This window comes from Anticarsia gemmatalis, chromosome 11 (genome assembly GCF_050436995.1).
Source record: "Anticarsia gemmatalis isolate Benzon Research Colony breed Stoneville strain chromosome 11, ilAntGemm2 primary, whole genome shotgun sequence".
Taxonomy (NCBI): Eukaryota; Metazoa; Arthropoda; class Insecta; order Lepidoptera; family Erebidae; genus Anticarsia; species Anticarsia gemmatalis.
The window spans coordinates 863,672-886,131 of record NC_134755.1 but is presented as its reverse complement, the minus strand read 5'-3'; the positions used below and the strand labels follow the sequence as shown (position 1 = coordinate 886,131).

Below are 22,460 nucleotides of genomic sequence, written 5' to 3'. Positions count from 1 at the left end.
TCAACGCATAAGTAAAAGTATTAGTTAAAATTTGGTCCCTACAAATCGTCCCGACAAATCACCCCTCCATATGTGGCTCCGATGGCACAAACTCGTCTTGTTATCTCGTATTCACTGAACATTCACCGTTTACCAGTTAATACAACTGTACTGGCAATTACTGGTTGTGACCTTTTTCCCTCCTCCCCCCTAGGTTAACGTCCATACGAGTTACATGCGATTTTTGTGAATGGAGCTCTGTTTTGGAATCGTAGAGATAAGTTGTAGTATGAATGTTGTTTGAGCTTAGTGTGATACGTGACTTGAGTTTTGTATACTATATTTAAAACTGTTTGATGTACGATGTATGTAATTGCAACGTCATCGTATTTACGATTCGTTTGTTTGATATTATGATCGTAATAATATTTGTGATCGTAATTTCATTTTCTGTCTGATTAATCCTTAAAAATAGTTATATATAGAATGTAAATTATGAATGTCGGGATGTGTATAGTTGCCGTGCAGCGTATTATGTTGTTAGATGACTCTGTAAAGATTATTTCAGTGTTAAAGATACGCCCGGAATATAAAGCATCAAAACACTCATGAAATGTATTTAGTATTAGCATTGTATTACATACAACCATTATTTTTCGGGCTACCTCTCAGTGTTCAATTTTAATTTAAGCCTTATTCCACTACACATTAATGTGTAATTAATCCTCCATGTCTGCATCTAAATCATTAACATGTACAATACACAAAAGTCTTAAACTAACATTATACAGGTCTACATAGTTGGAAACACTTTCTACAGCTGTTAAAGTAGCTATAAACAAGAGTTGATAACACAGATATTGAGCAAGCTAGATACCGCAAACTTTAAGTTAGAGCGTACCTCATATTTTAATTTTTTTACAAAGTACATATCATTTTTGCCTCCAACTTTCGCTCCCACGTTTTGGGATATGGCATAAATAATAATTCGCTAAAAGTAGTCGTCATTGTAATTTTGCTTTAACCAGGCGTCGACCTCACATTAGTATCTTAAAAATCAGCAACCAATATATGTAGACAAGGAGAGGTGATATTGTTACGAAGTCGAATGCATCGTTTTAGGGAATTCCTAGGGAAATAACCAAAATACTTAGGTTCCTGTTAACTTGTTGATGATGCTCTAGAAAACAAATATAAATGATAATTTTCATGCTGCTAGACTTAGTTGTTTACAAAAATTTCTCAGTAATAATATATATGTTAATGTGCTGTATCTATCTAGTAAACTTCACCTCTATGTTTCACGTAATCAAAGCTTGACCTACACAATGGCTAATGAGTAAACTCATTAACCTACGTCCTTGCACATGTGGCGATGTGAATGTCCAACGTCCATACGTACTTAACACTAGGCTTTATTGTCACACATTTTATAAACAATTCGTGGTTGAGAAAACATTATATTTAACTTAAGCCATCGTGTTTCACGAATCATTTTTCTTTGGTTTGCTTTTTTCGTTTTTCATAGTTTCAGTGCAGGTTACATTGTCCGTAGTCGAAAACCGTTTACTCGATTTTGTCAATTGAGGAAAAATGTACAGGGAAGACTTTATTTTCATAGCTTATTAATGTCGATAAAATTGCTAATGTGTGCACAAATAATCTTGCCCAAAGAATCTTATTAATTTAAGTAAATAACAAGTGACAATTCTATTGTCATTTACAAGCCATAATTTCAAAATCTATTCTTAGTCACATATCATATGGAACATAAAAACGTCTACTATCTAATAATAGAGGTCCATATTATAGAGCAAATCTAAAGGGTAAACTTGAAAGTTCACCGGGAAATTAATATGAATTCTTAGCGCACACAGTACTAATGAAGCCTAGCATTCCGCTCCCACACAACTACTTCACATTGAATGCATGGAATATTCAATAATCAATAAGTTATGGAAGAATAATTAAACAACATTTTTGTTTATGTATTATAACTCAGGTAACGGGGTAGTGAAGGCAGTCGCTCCATGTAAAATACTGGGATTTAGCTGCATCTGATGAGACTGGAAGCCGACACGGAAGAAAGGCTATGCTGCTACTCTAGATTTTCTTGTAAAGCCTTTGTGACGAATATGTGGTTCCCGATATCATTAGTCTGATTTATAAATAAATTTTTGCAATTTCAATTTGTGTATAAATACACATCTCATCTTTAGGCTGTTTTTTCACAGTTAGGCAGGAGTTAGGGTTTACGGATGTTGTTGTGATGTTGTTTTTTGTACTAGTTATCGTGGGTCCGATTTTTACTTGGTTTAAGTTTAATTTTAAGGCTGTGGTTTCGGGTCTTACTGGATTTTGTATGTTAGTTAAGTCCTGCAAGAATAATTTCGTTAGATCTCTTTATCTTATTGTTTTAAAATATTTTGTACTCGCTTATTCTCATCTCCAGTGGCCATATTATGTATGGGTATGTTTTATTAATGGTAGGATTTTGACGTCATTATCAATAACCTTTGAAAGTCATGTGAGGTCGAACTAAATTGAATACTTCAAGTCTATTCTTTTTTAACCATTTGCTATAAAAATGGCTTCAATTTTTATTGTAGTAGTATTGTTTTCCTTTAACGAGCTTTGTAGTGATAAAATATTTGAATATAATTATAATTTAAGGTATCATTAATGTCGTAAAGCATATGACAACAATCTAATTATAAGTTTATTCTGTTTTGTGTATTGAACAGGTGAAACTTTTGAAAATACTTATTGATTGGATAAAAATTTATTCAAAGAAAAGCTTTAATCTACATAAATCCTAAAGAAAAGGGATAAAAGATATAAGGTTCATAGACTTTAACCTACTAAATTTTACGCACCAAAATAAACTAACGATAGTTGATCTGAATAAAAAAGCTATATTTTAGTTGAAACTTATGCTAAAATGCGTAGGTATAAGAGTGAGATTGCGATCAAATCTATTTAGAAAAGCTTATGAAACAGTGTTTAGTGTTATTAGAAAACTGTTTATGTAACCTTTTGCAAATACTTTGTAAGTATTTTGCTATTTTAAATAGATTACTAGTGGCTTAAAAATCTTATTTAAAAAAACGAGAGGTTTGGAGTTAACTTTAAACTGGTACAATTATTCATAGCGACTTTCACATGGTCAAAGTGGGTTTTGGAATCTTACTGTTTCCGCTAGCGGATATAAAAATATTTTTTTACTTTAGGTAAAACCCTTCTCAATGTATGATTGTACATGAAACGGTAAATAATTTACTATTTGGCAAGTCAATTATTTGCTAAAATCAATTAATTTTGTATTGACAATTGTCAAAAATGTTTGGCCATTAAAGGGATGTATATAAAAAGCCAATAATAAGAATTTTCACGCTCAGCCTGTGATGTTTACACCAAATAATTGAGGAAAATTACCTTCGTAAATAAGAGTGGCTTGAAAATTGCACCGTTTATTAAATGTATAGAATGTATTGACAAATATTAATTACTGGTAAAACGTTCTTGGAGGTGAAATGAGGGGTTAAGCGTGACATGCCACGTGATTGAATGGAAGGGTGTCAAAGGTTAACTATAGATATTTAGTGGTAGTTTTTTTATTAGTAGGTGATTCAGACTTTGTGCATGGTGGAAGATTTATTTTGATTTAGATTAAGATTGTATTAGATACTATCCGTGTTTCGGAAGGCACGTTAAATTGTGGGTCCCGGCCGTCATTTTTGAAGATCTTTTTGACAGTCGTTAACAGTAGTCAGAAGCTTGAAAGTCTGACAACCAGTCTCACCGAAGGGTATCGTGTTGTCCCAGGTAACGGAGGAGGGTTGCGGAGGTCAGATAGGCAGTCGCTCCATGTAAAACACTGATATTCAGCTGCATCCGGTGAGACTGGAAGCCGACTCCAACATAGCTTGGAAGAAAGGCTAAGCTGATATAACAGAGCCCTGTCTCACTAGGACGCCATGTCAACGTCGGCGTCGCTGGCCACGTATCCAAGCAGTTAATATTGAAATGTATGTCACCTAACTCACGTGGCGACGGTGTGGCAAGGTGACATTTTAATACTAACTGCTTTATGGGTTGAAAAGTGGAGTGTATTTGTTGATTACTAATATTGTAACTTACTACTTTTAACACAAATAAAGATGAGGTTTTACTTATAAATACTGATTTGCGATAAATTGCGATTGCTGAAGCGCTTATAAATACTGACACTTGATTTACATACATTGATTTATAGTAAAAGAAAACGTTATCTATTTAAATAAGCAGTACTGAATTTGCCATACAGTATCACTACGAATGACATACATATTAACCTACCAAGTTTTTAAAAACTTAATTTATTTCACTTTAAAACATATTTTTCTTGACTCCACCATTCCAATAGGGAAAATATCGTAAGGAACTGACACAGTCGTTCCATCACGTTACACACCACGTGATCAAAACTAATTAAATGTCTAACTACCCACATAATAAAAAAAATATCCTCACTAATACCGAGTTCAATGACACTAGTTATCTATTACAGTTCAATGAGTTCCGATGACAAATTAATTTTGTTTTCAAGTCTCGTACTTTTTCCGTTGTGATCGGCCAAAAAGTTTTTCAAGTAGGGCTCAATTGATTATTTTTTAATTGATTTACTTTGCTTTTCTGGTACATAAATCGTGATTTGATTGACTCCTGTGTCCTGTTTTCTGTTAAATAAATTTCTTGTACATTTTGCAATAAACAAATATATATATATATATAGAGAGGAAAATGAAATAGACAGAAAAATACGAGGACAAAGATTAGGTAGGCTAACCCAATAGCATGAAGAGAGAGGGAGAGAGATCTTTCAAACATAAAAATTACGGACAAGGGTTAAAGACTCAACAGTCTGTTAATTAGAAAGCCCCTGAAAGATCGTGGGTTCGATTGTAAAATAGAACACTTATTCAGAATCTTTTCTACTTTGTGTCCAATCTTTGTATGTTTGCAAAACAAAACAAAAATTATTGTAAATCCGTGAGTTGCTTGCAAAAAAAAATTTTATATTATACTTGGGAATCGAACTTAACATACCTGATTCTACTTCGTCCTTGTGGCGACTACTCCAACGTTTGAAAATAAGTATCCCGAGTGAGTTTATGGTTTAGTAACCCGTGTCTGTATTTTATCTCTTACGTAATGGTTTCCCGTGCTTTGAAGTGTACGTAAATAACTAGTCCTTGCAATAAAAAACAGATTGTTGTCTAGCCCACATCGAATAGTCTTTACAATTTGTATAGTTTAGCGTGTTGAACACACATAGCCAGTTGCGCTCACCGGTCGGTAAACAATCTGTGGGTTAAACAATCGTTGGCGCGGTCATTCCATAGATGGGTGACCGCATAGTGGTATTTGAGCTGGGCGTCGCCGTGCTTCGGACGGCACGCAAAACGTCGGTCCCGGCTATTGTCTACTACGATAACAGTCTTTAAGCCATGTCAAAGGCCTCTTGGACGGCTTGAACAACTTTGACACTAGATTGACCACTAACCATACGACTAACAAACAAACAAACAACTTGTTAAAATTAACTCAATTAAGATTTACCAAATTAATACTAATTGCGTAACCAGTAAATTATTAATAATATCTAGTTACGTATTTAATTATTTGAATAAAATGAAATCTCACAACTGCTATGCGTGAACGTAGAATATATTTTGATAGGATATTTATGATTCCTGACTTATATAAGTTGACCTTTCTGGAACTATATAGGTAAATAAAGTGCCTTCGAAAGATGCCTTACTTTCGACATATTAGCGTCGTTTGTATAAAGAGCTTATTTTTGACGAATTAATAAGGAAATTACAGTAAAAGTACGTTTAATATGTAATTAACTATTATTATGTTACTTGATAACTAAATAAATCGAATCCTCACCCATTATATTATTTAAATTTATTTATTTAACACTTACACTTACAGCAAAATATATACAATAGATACATTTGATTAATAGTAGAGTAGACCAATTGATATACTCCATTACATGGAACTAGCATTGTAAAGGGCGACACGTATATCTTTAAGACATCTCTGCCTCTACTTTAGAGTAAAACAGACATGACGTTATAAAAATAGTATATTATACTAGCTGATCAGGTAAACGTTGCTTTGCTACATAAAAAAAAATGTGTCACCTAGGGGTATGAAAAATATATGTTGACCGATTGCCAGACCTCGTCAATATGCTCACAAAATGTCATGAGAATCGGTCAAGCCGTTTCGGAGGAGTATGGCAACGAAAACTGTGACGCGACAATTTTATATATTAGATTTTCCCATAATGTACAACAAAGGGAAAATCTTTAAGTTGAATTGGTACACAGCACCTTCAAATCAAATGGTATGAAAACTGTCATAAATTGTACCGTCTGTCTGTAAATCACGTCGACGTTTATGGCATTACAATATTGTGTTATGGAAGGTCAACGAACTCGCGGTTATGTAAATTATATGCGTAAATATAGCTTCAGTTTAGTTTTAAGTTCTCTGTAAAATATTGAAAAATTTATTTCAAGTCTGTAATTTTAACTACATTTTTTGAAAATATCAAAGTTTTCGTATTAAATATATTCATGTTGTGCATAACCTCACAAAAACTTTCTAAAAATTATATCCTTTTTACAGTTTTCAGTATGCCATTATAATAGTATGGTGGTTGATTTGAACGACTGACCTCAATCGTACATAAAATACATAATTTACTTTTTATCTATATCTTTTACTCTAAAAATATAACAAAAATATATATTAATAAACATAATCACTATGCATTCCTACATTTTAAAACATATTCATTTCCACTTCATCACAAAAAAACCCTCGTCTTACACAACTTACTCATCCACCTACTAGAGGGCGCTGGTAGTATCAACATGTCCGAACTAGTTTGTAAGTTTTGTCACAGTCCATTTGTTTCCGTGATAGATGCCTTAATATACGACCCAAGATGTTGCTCTTAAAGAAACTTGCGAATATTATGGACCTACTAATAGCTTGGAGAAGAAAGTTGAGAGTGACTGATAGTAATAGAATGTGTGCTTTATGTCTTTGCTGATTGTGATGTCTCGATTTCAGGTCCCGATTTCATGACTGTATTGCTTCTATTAGAAATAATTATCACTTGGTCTAACTGTGAAGGAAAACATTGTGATGCATCCTTGCATGCCTTAAAGTTCTTTAGAACAGATCTTTATATGCATGCAAAGTTCCCAACCCGCACTACGCCAGCGTGGTGGACTCAAGTCCTCACCCTCGTTGCTGGAGAAGACCCTTGCCTAGCAGTGGGACATTAATGGGTTTAAATTATTTACTGTATTGCGCCTATGCGCTATGGTTCGAGCAGGATTGTGTGAGACTGCAGACCAAAAGGCCTGGGGTTTTATTTCCGAGCCGAATAAAGTTCTAAGTGCTATCTCGCAATTAAGGTATGCGTTGGTTTATGGCATGATGGTACATTTTATTTCTTAAAAAGACTTACAATCCAACCTGGAAATGCAAATTCAGACAAGAATAATTTATATTTAGAACTATAAAATAAGATATATGACTGCCAATTTATTTAAATGTTATGTTCTAAAATGTAGATTTCTGGAAGCAATGAATTAATATAAATTGGTATTTTTACGACAACGCATAAACGTATGGAAGTACTGCATGCAAGAATTTTGTGTAGTGCATTTCTTGGAATCAGACAATTGCATTTAAATTTCAGATCACTTGAAGATATCTAGGTAGATACTTTGATCTGATAGTCATAAGTACTAACTGTCAATTTTTGCATTATCTGACAAACGTGACACTTCTCAATTTTATAGTGAACGAAATAATGAATATGGAAGAAATACTTTTATCTTTAAATTACGGTATATTAGAAATATTTTTTTTTTAATATTTGATAATAGTTAAAAAAATAATGTAATACAGTTCTTTTAAGAAAATAATATCTCATATTGAATTTGGTTAGCGTGTAGAACTAAGAACCTCCTGTGTCTGAAATAAATCAGTAAAGAGTATATATGGCAATAAGGCGAAATAACTTTTATTTTTCTGTAAGTCAGTATACATGTATTCTTGTTATAAAACGGTTGAATGATAAATTGTCTGTCAAAACATTGCATTATTGTGAATAGCAGAGTAGACAGTACGTCGAATGTTGGATCAAATATTCATGTCGTTAGAACATGTATGTATTGAGCTGACAGTTTGTGGCTTATAGTTTGCTTAGTGATTTATTATTTACTATTTTGTAATATTGGGATTTATTATTTACTATTTTGTAATATTGGGTAGGCAAACTTTTTAGATTACATTTCTATTCAGAAATTGAGAATAATCCTCTCCCTTATTGGGCTTATTTAGCTCGGTATATTTGCGTTTATGGCTACATTGTTGAAAGTCGAAACCTGTTACTGAGTAAACTAATTTACAGGACGCAAGTGTCGTTTGGCCTACCGTTTTGTGATTTAGTTATGCAGAAAACACGTTTAAACATGGTAATACAATATTGTTAAGCAGGGACTATAATGACTTTCAATATCCTGCTAATAGTTTGCCACAAACAGTTTGCTCAATACAAGCATCCCAGTAACCTCATATCGATTGTTGAAATGTATGCCATGTGCATAATTACGTTTGATTTGTTTCTTCCAATACATGGAACTAGAACAATCGATACTGACCCGTCGATGTCCAATGTTGGGCGTGGGATCACCAATGTTTGTCATATGAAGGTTATGAGGCGGAGTTTTAAATTGTACTCAATTATATTCTTACATTTTACTAGCTATTATTTTCAATGATTTCGTATGTTACGCTTTTATTTGTTACAAATATTATGTTTATTCATGATTGTTTTCTAGATATTATTCTAAGAACTCACTTGCCTAAAGATGACTAAACTTAGTCTTGACTGAATATTCGAGTTATTGGTTAGCAAACCACTATCCTTTAAATACTGATTTATGTATTTTATTTCGATTAGTAATCATTCCAAAATAAAATAATGTATTTTCGTAATTAAAAACAACATACAACACAAAAGGTTATATTCCTTAGGACAATTAGCATAATATACATTTTATTCAATAGTTAATTAAGATTTCTTTATACATAGTTACTGTATAATATTATTTATTTATTTATCATCACACATATTATACCGTCTGTATTTACAACATGCCTTCCTGCAATTCGAAGAGTGTAAAACATATAAGTTATCAAGTACATTTCAGACTCGTAAATAACCTCTGTAGGTAACGACGCTGCGATATTTATGTACTCGAGATACGACACTCTGAGACATTGTAGCCGTTCGTAGGTCTTACTTTGTACGAGAGGAAAGTTAGTACTAAAATAAAATAGTATTTTAGTTTAGACTATTTCTGTGGTGAGGTTCGTAGTGTGACAGTCATGGGGTCTCGAGTTCGACTTCCAGGCAGGACTAACGACAATCTTTCAATAGTATCCCGATGTTTGGTAATGTGCTCGGTTTATAGATACATCCGCTATTACATAGGACTAACATTGTTAATGGTAAAATGTGGGTGTATTTTACATACCTGTATCAATAAATTAAGGTATAACAAGCGCGATATTACGTATGTTTGTATATTATTAACATGTTCCTTAAGGACAAGAAACCTAAGAGAAAGAACATAAGAGGCAAGAAAAAGTAACTTCTCCTTACCTCACCCACCATTACATAGGACTAACTTTGTTAACGGCAAAATGCGTGTGTTCTTCGTACAGCTCTGCCTACACATTTGGGTATAACACAGACGATATCTATACTTCTATACTAATATTATTAAGCAGAAGAATTTGTTTGTTTGTTTGAACGCGCTAATCTCAGGAACTACTGGTCCGATTTGAAAAATTCGTTTAGTGTTAGATAGCCCATTCATGGAGAAAGGCTACAGGTTATATATCATCACGACCAATAGGAGCAGAGTACCAATAAAACATGTTACAAAAACGGAGAAAATTTTTACCCATTCCTTATGTGACGCAAGCGAAGTTGTGAGGGTCGGCTATTATAAATAAAAATAGTAGATAATCTTGTTTATTTCAATAAAAAAAAAACAGCAAAAAATATCATTCAGATGTCTATAAGTAAACGAAACTTGTTTGACATAATAAACGTGTGACGTATCTATCTGTAGGTTACAGCTCGAGATAAACTGTTTGTGATGAAATATTGTATTATTTGTGTTTCATAAACAAAGAAAACGTCAAGTTGTCAGTCTCAGAGAGAAATATTTGAATTAAACACGTGTGGATAAGGCTGGCTGAATAGATGATAGAAAAGGTACGAATAATAGTTTCTTTTTAATTTTTTTATTGTAAAGTATACATAAATATTGTAATTGGACAGCATGTCTGTTTTATACGCTTTTACGCCTAAATCACTAAACTAATTAAATGGAGTGAGATGAGAGATTATTTGTACTTTATCTAATACATACATAATATATGTATGTCTAAAATTTTGCCAATAAAGACTAAAAAAATATTTTGATTTACTTAATAAACCCATTTCTTACCCAAATTGCACATAAGCGTAGCCGCACGGCGCCACCTATAGTAAAGGCAGATTTCGTGTCCAACAAAAAAAAAAAACAAATACGTATTAATCTAATTTCACTTTACTATTACTCTCATTGACAAAAAAAATAGGTTAAGATTCTCTTTTGTTCTATATAATAAAAATATTGTATAAGTTAGCAGCCTGCCTAAGCCCTGTTTGTTTCTTATACCTACAGGCTGTTGTTCTTACACAACACGTGAGCTGTTTAAACTTGTCTTCTATAATATTATACATTGTTAAGTATTAGTTATGAGTTTATTAAGTCATGTACCTACATAATATTGTAGTGTGGTAACATTTGTTACTGAATTCATGTTACTTAATATATTAATATGCGAAATATTAGGTCGGGAAAAAAGTCTTTTCGCATTATAATTAGTTTCTAATAAAATCTCTTTGGCTTCAAGAATCACAAATAGTACACTAAATAGTACGGTTCAATAGGTTTTTTTCAGTAAGCCCGTGAGGTACCCAAATATCGAGATTTTGTGTAGAGAAAACATTTTATTATAAGTTCATACATACTATAATGCGAAAAGACTTTTTCCCCGACAAAATATCTTAATTGAACAAAAAAAATTTGAACCAAATGTTAATTACATGCTAGCTTTATAAATAAAGTGTCAATCACCTATAATTTTATTAACGCGTATATTCCCTCTTACTAAGCTTCATTTAAATATTCAAGTCTTAGTTAAACTATTTAAAAGTCCAATGCAATCAGAATTACCATATTGGCCACCCATTATTTACTCTTCACATTTAAAATCAATCCAAATTTCTATCAAAATCTACCTCGATTAAAATGTATGGAACGCTAATGCTTTCAGTTCGGATGCATTTTCAATAGCCTTCCAATTTAAACACAAACATTGCTCCACTAAAATCAACAAAGAAAAATAAATCTTATCCTTAACAATATAAGGTTTATAGGAAGTGCATAGTACCGAGTTAGTCAAAATGCACATGCGTCGATACGGCGGGGCCTACGCGGCCGTAGCGTTGTAGCCGTAGAGGCGCTACGGGCAGACGGCGCGCGAACGCCGCTACGACCGCGCGTACCATACACCCGCTACGAGCCCACGCGCGATCTTCGGAACTTTTCATACTTTTCTAATGGAACATTAGAATTTACTTTACGTGTGCTTGTGAACTTGTTTTGCAAACTTTTGATGTGTGAAACGAATGTTTAAATAGTGTTGTGTGTTAGAATTTTATGTTTATAGTGTCGGAAATGTCATAGAGATGGCACCTTTAAGGATTCCGTCGAGTGATTTCTTCACGGAAGATGCGAATTATAACTTTTCGACTCAGTCACCGAGTCACGAGACGCGTCACCATTGGAGGCATCATAACCACTCTCACATGAGGGAAGGGCACAAGCACAACGTGGTGGATATGCTTTCGAATTCAATAATGGAAGCGATGAACAGTAGGTTTGTGCCTGATAACAGTGTGCTGCCGGACCTGGAGCCACTATCAACTCATATGGAAGGTGCGATGGACAGGCATCATCCGATGAAGATGAACGTGACGATGAACAGGTCCGACCTGGGGGTGATCACGGACGAGTTCATGTACCGTCACAGCGGTGCTATGACGGCGGTGTACTGCGCGGCGTACTTGCTGGTGTTCATCGTAGGTCTGGTGGGGAACTGTTTTGTGATCGCGGTGGTGTATCGGTCTCCGCGTATGAGAACTGTGACGAACTTCTTCATTGTGAACTTGGCTGTGGCGGACATTCTCGTGATCGTGTTTTGTCTCCCGGCGACGCTCATGTCCAACATCTTTGTCCGTAAGTACTTTTATTATATTTGCAGAATTATATTCAGCAGGTTTTCTTGGCGGCTTGTCAAGAGACGTTTAGATAACGATGTGATTGTTTTATGGCTTGCTTTTTGAAAATAATGACGGAATATATTATCGTAATGAGATCTTTTTTCTCGGCAATAAGAAGCTATTTTTAGTTTTTTTTTTGTATTGTAAAAAAATGTACGTCTAATTCGCAGAACCAATTAAAATCGGTATTGTTGTAAATCATACTCTTTTGTGCCGTGAAATAAAATGTTTGTGAATTTATTTTGAACGGCGTTTTAACGCGAGGCGGATACCGAATTGCGTTTGGAGTAATTATTCATTCTGCTTAGTCACATGTTATTTATACGGTTTTTAAATGGCCTTTTCGTATCCGTAAATTTAATTTGGGAGATCAGAGATTGTTATTGATGAGAAAAGTTTAGGGGTGTTTTCGATCATTTGGAATGAAAATTTAATTATGTGTTAAAATGTTTTATAGGCCGTCATTTTTTTGGGTATCTAACAATGGCAATAAGACAAGTAATGGTAGTAATATTTTTTTATATTGATTTTGCTGAGTCATATTTAGAACCGATATTATCATAATTAGTGTTTTCAATCAGCAAATTACAAGGATATTTTTTTTGCGACATTACGTTGCTGAATATAGATTTAAGTCAGTGGCCAAAAATGTGACTGCGTATTAAAATTCATAGACTTCGGATAAATTTTCTTACCTAAAAAACCTATCTTATACGTTTGACCATATTTTTGAGAATTTTTGTCGTGTTTTTTAATTACTTATAACACCATAAAATTTATTCCTCTTACTGTTTTTAAGCTGCCTTTTAAAAGTTTCCCTAGAAATCCATTATTCAAATCACATTGACCAAAATGGCGTATCACTGATCTAATATCGTAGTTTGACTGATGACCTTTTAATCGACCTATCGAGGTACAAAATGTGCCCCTAAATTGCATACGGGTAGGCTTTAATTGGAACCTCGAGTCGTACACGTCTATCTCAAACGACAAAATGTCGTCAGCTTTTTGTCGAAAGCGATTTCTCGTTAACGGCCCGATGTATGTATATTTTTAGTATAAGACTTCGTATTTCGTATCTTTTGGGGATATTCTTGTGACTGATGTTATTTTTTCGTTTAAGTGTGTGAATTTAAGTGTTGTGGGTTTATTTTGGTTTTAGTATCATAGTCAGTTTGTTAAGTTTTTATTAAAAGATCTCGTGTACTCATTGTATCTATGACTCATCGTCTTTGGGAAATAAAACAAATTTAGAAAAATTAAGAGCGTAACGCTATAAGATGAATTCGAAATTAGTTTAAAATTGTGTTTTTGTCGATACTACTTCTACTTTTTGACGATGTGGTCTATCTTATGTATCTAACGTAAGCAAGCTCCGTTAATCTGTGTAATGTAGTGTTTATTCAACTGCTATAGGGCTTTGGTTTTTTCACTTTGCAATAAATGCGTTTTTGTACTATCAAATAAACTATTTCAGGGTTGACTCGCATTCGGCCAATCACATTACAAATAAGTTTTAAGTTTCCTTTGTTAGTCGTATGATTGTCCTAAACGTTTGACGTATTAGCTATTAACGTAAAGTTTTCACTGTTATAAATAGGTGTTATAGTTATTGAGTACATTATTTAGATTACAATTAGAGAATTAATTGTAATAGTACTTATTGTATTTTGACTCGTTGTGACATGATGCCTAGCTCATTTAATTTGCCTTATTCGTTGGCCCAACAGCCTATGTGGTCTGGGTTGTAATGTATATAACTGCTGATCACGAGATTCGATTTCCGGGTCAGGTCTTTAGTAATTTGTGTAAGATTATTTCTCAAATAGTAGCGTGGTTTGGTATCAATATACATGACAATAGGTCTGTCTCAATTACATAGAACTGACATTGTCAATGGCGAAACGTGGGTGTAATTCATGCACCACAACCTACACTTTTATGTTAAACAGGCTGACTTTACAAATATCATATTTTATATGAATAGTGGGATAACTTTATGTAACTGTGAGTGACATCCGTGAGGTAATCAAGAGTTTATAGTATAAAATAGACAGTATAACGAACATATAACTGGATATTATGTAGACTATAGCTTGAATATTGTTTTACTATTATTTTAGTATCTTGTAACACGATCTGTTTCCATCATTTTGATGACAACATCACATGTATAACCCGTGGACATTGGTGTGGGTTACACGTTTACATAATTGGTATGATTATTACTATAGTGTTAAGTTTGAACTTGTAACTGTTTTATGTCCCAAATAAATAAATAAATATTCCTCGTATTATATCCAATTCACCCGCCCACCTTTCGTTCATACAAGCATCAACGTGAGACACTTAGTAATGGCCCAATTACTTCAACAGATTTATACAGCTCAGTACACGATGTGGAGTCGATTAAGGGATTGTGTTACAGTACTTACTTTTACTCGGAGTAAGGATTTAATAATAAATTGTTAGTGAAACTGTTGTGGAGGTTTTTAGGCTTATTTTTTGGGAGTTTTATTATTGATGAAGTAACTGGTTGGAGGTTGTTTGTGCGTCGTGTTTTGTTTTTTTGACGGTTAGGACGTATTACTAGAGTCTGCCAATCTAGATTATTATGTTTACCGACTAATTAAATAGACGGCTTTAGAATAATTGTCGATTATTTCACTTGGGTTTTATTTATGCGGATGTTATTTAAAATCAATTTTGAAATATATTATTGTTGTATTTGCAACTATTCCTAAGTTTCACACTCGATTCCGGAATCAGACAACACTTGATTATATTTTATCATTGTGTTCTGCTGCCCTCTCATATAAAGAAATATAATTACATAATTTATTCAATACTTTTTAATAATGTGTGATTTTTATTTACGCCGGTCTAAGCCTTATATTACAAATAAACCACTGTCATTACACGTCACTATCATTTGACATTGACACATCCATACACGACTTATTCTCCCCCACCTTTTGTCCTGACATCATACTTGAGAATGACAGTCTTATCCCTATAACCCAATTACTGAGCTTACTGAAGCTGTAAGCTTAGATGTCTCACCTTTTGAAGCTTTTTAGGGTTACAGGCTTATAAAAACATTTGGCTGGATGAATATTTAAAATATTTTTTGGAGTAAGAGAAAAAATTGTGACGTACCTACACGAATATTTGCGAATATGGAAGTAGTTTCACAGCATAATTATTTTACGTATTAAATTAATTTAGTTTTTACAGGATATTCAGTTTAATTATTGGCTAATAAAAAAATACGGACAAGCTTAACCAAATTATTGTAACTTTTTTACAAACATATAATCACGCCTGGTTTCTATGGAGGTAAGCAAAGTATACACTTCTTACGGAGTGCGAACAAAATAATACATTTTTTGTGGACTTTACTCGTTCTAAAATTATGAAACAGCTTGTTCAATAAAATACAGAAAAGACTATAATAATATTTCTTGGTCTGAATTGATTCTTCAAAAAAATATCTACGAAATATTACTTAAGCGACATACTACCCTAGTACTAAGTTTTTTACTATGTTTGCACACCTAGGACGAGTCGAGGTGCCCTTACAGCCAACATTCTTATTAACCAAAGTACGTGCATTTTGTTAAGTGATTCATCACTTAGGTACCTTGTGTACAGATTGTTTCGCAATAACAAAATATTTGAGAAACATAATCTAGTTTTGATATAAGTGGATTATAGTTTCAGTAATATTTGATTTAAGTAATTCTTTTAAGTGTTTAGAAAATATTTGAGTGATTGATTTATAAGTTTCGTGGTTATTAGATGATTTGAAAGATTGGATTCGTTTATGATTACATCGTAATAATATTATCTTCTTTTAGATGTTAGTTAATAAATACATTTGCTTTTTAGTTTCATAACGTGATTTATATCACTCATATTGTTTACTTTCTTAGGTATTAAATAATCTGATTATAACAACAGTCAAACATTTTAAAGCTCTTGTTTTTAAAGGTATAGTTTTTTTATTTAATAGCACTACACTACTAATATTTTTGATGTGGTAAAAAATATGTATAAAATATTCTTCCTAGGCGCCTACTAGATGGCGTTAGTATCACGAACCAGATTTAATATATTATGAATAGCAATGATTCATATTGTAACTATCATCAATTTGTCCCAAAAAAGCTTCTAAAACAATTATAACAGTTTTTATCTCGATTGTTTTATTAGATCCTTAATATTTTATATAGATAGTTAAATATCGTTTAGTACGTGTGTGTGAATAAAAACATTCAACTTATCTTTCATTTCGTAGATATTAGCACAAAAGTCCCACGCGGCGTGGGAGGGACCTTAATTTAAGTCCCAACTACATTGGAAATCAATTGAACGAGAATTTATGTGTTTTTGAGATGTAAGATTAAACTAGCCTTAGTAACCAAGTTTTTAAATAAAATTTAAACATTTTAGCGGAGCAATTATATTATTTGTGCTATCCACAAATAATTGTTTCGGGTCTGGTTGCGCTTTGTGTTCGTTGTTTCTTAGTGTGTGTAAATAAATACCAAAGATTCGATGTTTTTTAAAGACACCGTCGATTTTTATTGCACTTTTAAACAGTGCATTTTGCTTCTTAATAATTAATTACGGGATAAAAGTCTATGATATTAACTATCGATATCTGATAGACCAACTGACACTTTTAGAAATAAGTAAAATACATTATTTTTTTAACTTTTAATGGTCAGGCAAGTGCATGGTGTGAAATATTAATTTTATTTCCTGAACGTGTACCGTTCACCCAATTCCAACGGAAGGTCATAACGAAATTGGAGTAAGTGGGACATTCCGGCTGATATTAACAGTTGTACTAAACATTCGGTGAGACATAAACGTGTGGGGAACCGTTTATTGTGAGACGAAGATGTTATATGTCTTGAGTCCTTGGTATATGCTTAATGTTATGAAGATTTAAACCTGTTAATACGTATTGTAGTCCTACAGTCTTACAGTGTTATGGTTGATGAGGTTAAGCATTGAAGTAGGTTTGGATTTAGATGTGTGAAAATGTTAAATTTTTTATGCAATTGTTCTAGTAGCAATCAAAGGGCCATTTTTGTAATTTAGAAAGTAAGCGAAATTAAGGATATGAGCCAGGTATTAATTGTGTATGTGGAAAAATATTTTATTTTAAATCGTTTGTAAAGAGCCTCTTGAGACTTGAAAAAAGCATCGATATTAGCATTCTAACTGACAGTAACATTAAAATAATATTATGTCTATCAGTTCTTTAAGTCGAGAGGCTTAATATACCCAAAAAATAAATTAGGTTATAGTTAACTCAGATTTCAAGATTCTGATCAATTTTCTTCTGAACAACATAAGACTATCCAACATCTTTTATGGAACATTTGACTCAAGAACATTGAAAGATTCAATCACGTAAGTCCGAAGTTTTATATTTATGCGTGACTCGAAACAATCAGGTCTTCACTCTTGTACAAGTTACATCGAAAATAACAGCTGATACAAAATGTATGGGATTTTTATTTAAATTTTGATCCTTTTTATTAGACTGAGTTAAACTTGTATACAAGTGAAAATGAAAATGAAAAAGATCTAGTTACACCATTATGGTTCGAAGGTTTAAAACCAATCAAACTTGACTTTTTGAAATTATGTGGGTATTGGTCTCAGGAGTTACCTTTATTATTATTATATGTATTAGGCTTACGCCACGTTCCATGGCCCTGCAGTGGATAATACCAGGTTGAAAAAAAAACCGTTAACCTTTTACTTATAGCAATACTAGCTGACCCGCGCAACTTTGCTTGCGTCACATAAGAGAGAATGGGTCAGAATTTTCCACGTTTTTATAACACTTTTTTTTTCACGAAAAATATATCAAAATTATTTATATATCTCCTAATATAACGAAGTCGCGCCATTAAAACAGTTGCCATGACAACGGAATTTTGTTAATTTAATGTCATTATAATATTGATTATTCGCGACTTAATTCGCCTCCTGAATTTTCCCGGGAAATGCGTCACTTTCCCGGGGTAAAAAGTAGCCTATGTCCTTTCTCGGGTATCAAAATATCTCCATACCAAATTTCATGCAAATTGGTTCAGTAGGTTAGACGTGATTGAGTAGCAGACAGACAGACAGACAGAGTTACTTTCGCATTTATAATATTAGTATAGATTATAATGCTTAAACAACTTACCATGCTTTCCTTACAAGTTAAGTAGTAAGGTACTTTAAAAACTTTATAAGTATGTACATGGTTCAAGGCAAAACGCTAATTCGCCTTCCAACTTTTGATGTTTACATCGGTATTTACCAAAACAAAAACATTGCTTTGAAAACGTTTTCAAAAACAAACAGAAACAAACCAATCATCTTTATTTCAGAAACCATTCAGCCATTAACAAATACAACTTTTGATGTTATACAAAATTAATAGGAAAATAAAAACAATATGAAATCAAAGGAATATGCAACAAGAAGTTTTTGAAAATATATTTATTTGATCTTTGGAGTGCATTTCGAATTGATTTCGATTTCAAAGTTCTGTTTAGTGATGCTTGAATTGATTTTAATTGTATATTTTATTGACATTCTATTATTAATTTTCTCGTATTTATCAATGAATATAGAATAATACTTATTGAGGTGCCAATCAATACAATATCCTTACCTTCATGAAATAAAAACAATGTTTAATCGTTCTGTCTCGTTTTGCATGAATGAAATAAAAGTATTTTAGTTTCTGAGCGCAAAAAACGCATTCAATAATTTAGTACAGAATATATTTGCCAATTTTACAATGCTATTATTTTAATATAAAAAGTAACTAATAACTTTGTTTCATAACGCCGTTGATCAACCAACCATAACCAAAATATTATTTTATATCACTTATTCCCCACTTTACTTAACCAAGCGAGAACCTAAGAAAATATTTAAGAACTTGCATAAGCCACACAAAAAACGTTCCCAATATAGAAAGCCAACATAAAACAATTAGATTTCTTTACATCACAAACATTGGTTACCAATGTATGCTTTTAAAATGAAAGTGAATAAAAAGTATAGCCCTCTCTTTCATACGTCATATAAAAGAATGAAAAGGGTTTCTAAAGATCTTCGTGCTTAAACCCTTTGAAGGGTATAAAATATATTGTGACTTTATTCGTAGCACTTTTTGTAGAGGCTCGTAGCAAGTCGTAGCTAATTCGTAGCTGCGTAGACAAGATTGTATTTTTTTGTTTACCTTACGAAAAAGATGAATTAGAGTTGTTTTGGATTCTTGGCTATTTAATTAAAAATAAATGCTTATTCGTGTATTTATTGAACCTAATGTTTACACGTATTTGTTTTGATCAAAAGTTTTGAGCTATCGTAGCGATGTTTGTTATAAATCTTCTGTGCACACTTTGTCGATTTTATTAAATCTAAACTCTCCCTTTTCGATTACTATTAAAATAATTTTTGAACAAAAAACTTGAAATAAACATTGACAAAGAGAATTATTACAATTTAAGTCGTAGCTACCGTTTAAAACCTTCGACAGTAAAGTCAAAAGCCACATTTAGAATAAATAACAGTTAAATGAAAGAACTACACAGTGAAACGAACAATTAATAACAATTTAGTTAGAAGAGTCGACTTAGTTCAAATTAACATGCTGTTATGTCTGTGGAAAGTACTTGTTATTTCCAGTTTAGGGTTGGCACACAGACAAAATTGGACGGTATAAAATATTTGTATTTTTTTTGTTTACGTTTTGCCTGTTTGTTCTATAATTATTGGGTAATAAATGTAACAATATACAATTTCCTTACATAACTAAATAGTTATACATGTAACCTCTTCAATGCAACCATTAAATAGGGTATACGTGTATTAGAAAAAGAAAAAAATGGTAGCAAAAGATTTGTTTTAAGTACAAAACTACTAAACCGTTTAAAGAATTGTAAAAGATTGAAATGTAATGTCTATACTCATATAATTAAATTGAAAATATATTTTTTTAAACGCATCTTGCAAACTACCAGTCAGATTTGCATCTTGTGTCAACCCTTACACAAGTATAGCTTTTTAGTACAAAATCCACGTTTATAGGTATTTTATCGCAACTTGTTTTATCTGAATACTTCACAAGTTTGAACTCGATACACTACGTGTCGTAAAAATATGATTAAAAATTCCACACACAGAATTATGTCTCACAAATTCGTGGTTATTTTATTTGGATGCGTAATTTTATGAGTGGAAAATATTCAAGGTTAGCCTTTATGTTGGAGGTCATAAAGTTGAATATTTAATGTCATAGAACTTCATTTTCAAGGTCATTTAGTTGGTAGTTGAGAGGTTACTATACGTGTTGGATAATTACAGAATACAAAGTGAGTTTATAACAAAAAAAAATATGTTATGGAGGATATCCGTGATGGAGTGGTTAATGCAGTTATCTCAACACTAAAGTAACCAAAATACCAACGTGGGTTTTGGAATCAACTCCCATATTAAACATCGTTTCTGTTGCTCGTTCCACCTATGTTTGTTAGGCACGTTTGCCACCATGGAAAACACGGTAATTTATTTTCGTAAAATCTTACTCTTATCACTAACACGACATCCATCCTTGGTGGTGATGCATCTCCATACAAACTCGTATACTTATACAATTATTACTAAACCGTCCTTCACAATTGTATGGAAACTCAACACATTTTTGCAAAAAGGCAAAAGCCTTAATTGCGATATCCTTAGCTTTCGTTTGCATACACACACATATACATACATATGTGTAGTGACCAGCGTTTGTGTGTGTGTGTGTGTGTATGCAGCTTGTGGTCCGGAAACTTTGTGAGCGTAGATGGAATGAGAGTCGTAACGTATGCAATGTACAGTCGATGATAGATGGCGATAAAGATTGTGTATTTTTATCTATTTATTACTAAAGTCATGATACTGCCATACCTACATATGTAGACAGAAAAAGTGTGTAACACATGTTATAGTTATCTTTAAAGCATTTTAATAATTTAGTATATACTTACATTTTTTATTATAAGTGGGGTTATATCGATCAATTGGGAGAAAAGAAAATATTGATAAAAATCTTGATGCATATAAGGTGTTTTGTTTTGTTAAACAATTGAATTTATCGAGCAAATATAGCGAGTTAATTCTATTTCATTAGTTATTTTCTGCTAGTTGTTATAATCAAGAAGAAGAAAAACTAATATTAATATACCGCTATAATATCTAACATTTTAACCTGAAAATACCAATATAAGTAAAAACAATATGAAGAAAACAAATACGTTTTTTGACATCTCAAACAAATACAATATACTTTTATCTTTACCGAAAGTTAATCTCAAGCCGTGCACTAAAACTTTGTCACAATGGCGTCCTCTCTCGGTACAATTTAAAACAAAACTTGCTTCGTTTTAAGATATTATTTTAGACAAACTTATTTTCAATAGCTGAATACAGCTTTACAGTTTTAAACTTTCGAAAATCCCCTCTCAGATGAAACGTTGCTTTTTGTAATGACAGCAATTTTATCCTGAAATATATTTTTGACACAGTTTTGAAGGAACAGTGCCTCGATTCTCTACCACTATCGACTACTGACAACCGGCTAGCTATCGACATTTTGACATTTAGAATGTACTGCCAAAAAAGTTTCTACAACGCCCGTCACAGGTGCTGATCAGATTTTTATACAAAATTTCTCGATGACAGGTCGGTTATCGGTAGTCGATAGTAGTAGAGAATTGAGCTACATGTTTCAGAGTCTAAACGGTATTCTATGCAGTTACAGATAATGATATACTGGGTAAGTTGTCTTACTGGGGCAGGTTTTATCGTTAGGTTCTTAATTACAATTTCGAGTCTGTACATGTAGGAATAAGGAAAAATGTTTTTCTTTTTGTATAAAAGCTGGAACGAATTAAATAGACTTTTGCGGGAGAAATAATTCGGCTAA

The 22,460-nt window shown here is 32.6% G+C and overlaps 1 protein-coding gene across 1 annotated transcript in view; it reads left to right on the top strand.

Moving 5' to 3' along the window:
* The first annotated feature begins 11,680 nt into the window (after positions 1-11,680).
* LOC142976558 (neuropeptide SIFamide receptor-like) overlaps positions 11,681-22,460 on the top strand; it is a 179,069-nt gene continuing 168,289 nt past the window's right edge. The window contains exon 1 of the mRNA XM_076119989.1: positions 11,681-12,422. Within this exon, the coding sequence (XP_075976104.1) occupies positions 11,873-12,422 (550 nt within the window). The 5' untranslated portion in view covers positions 11,681-11,872. The remainder of the gene's footprint in view (positions 12,423-22,460) is intronic.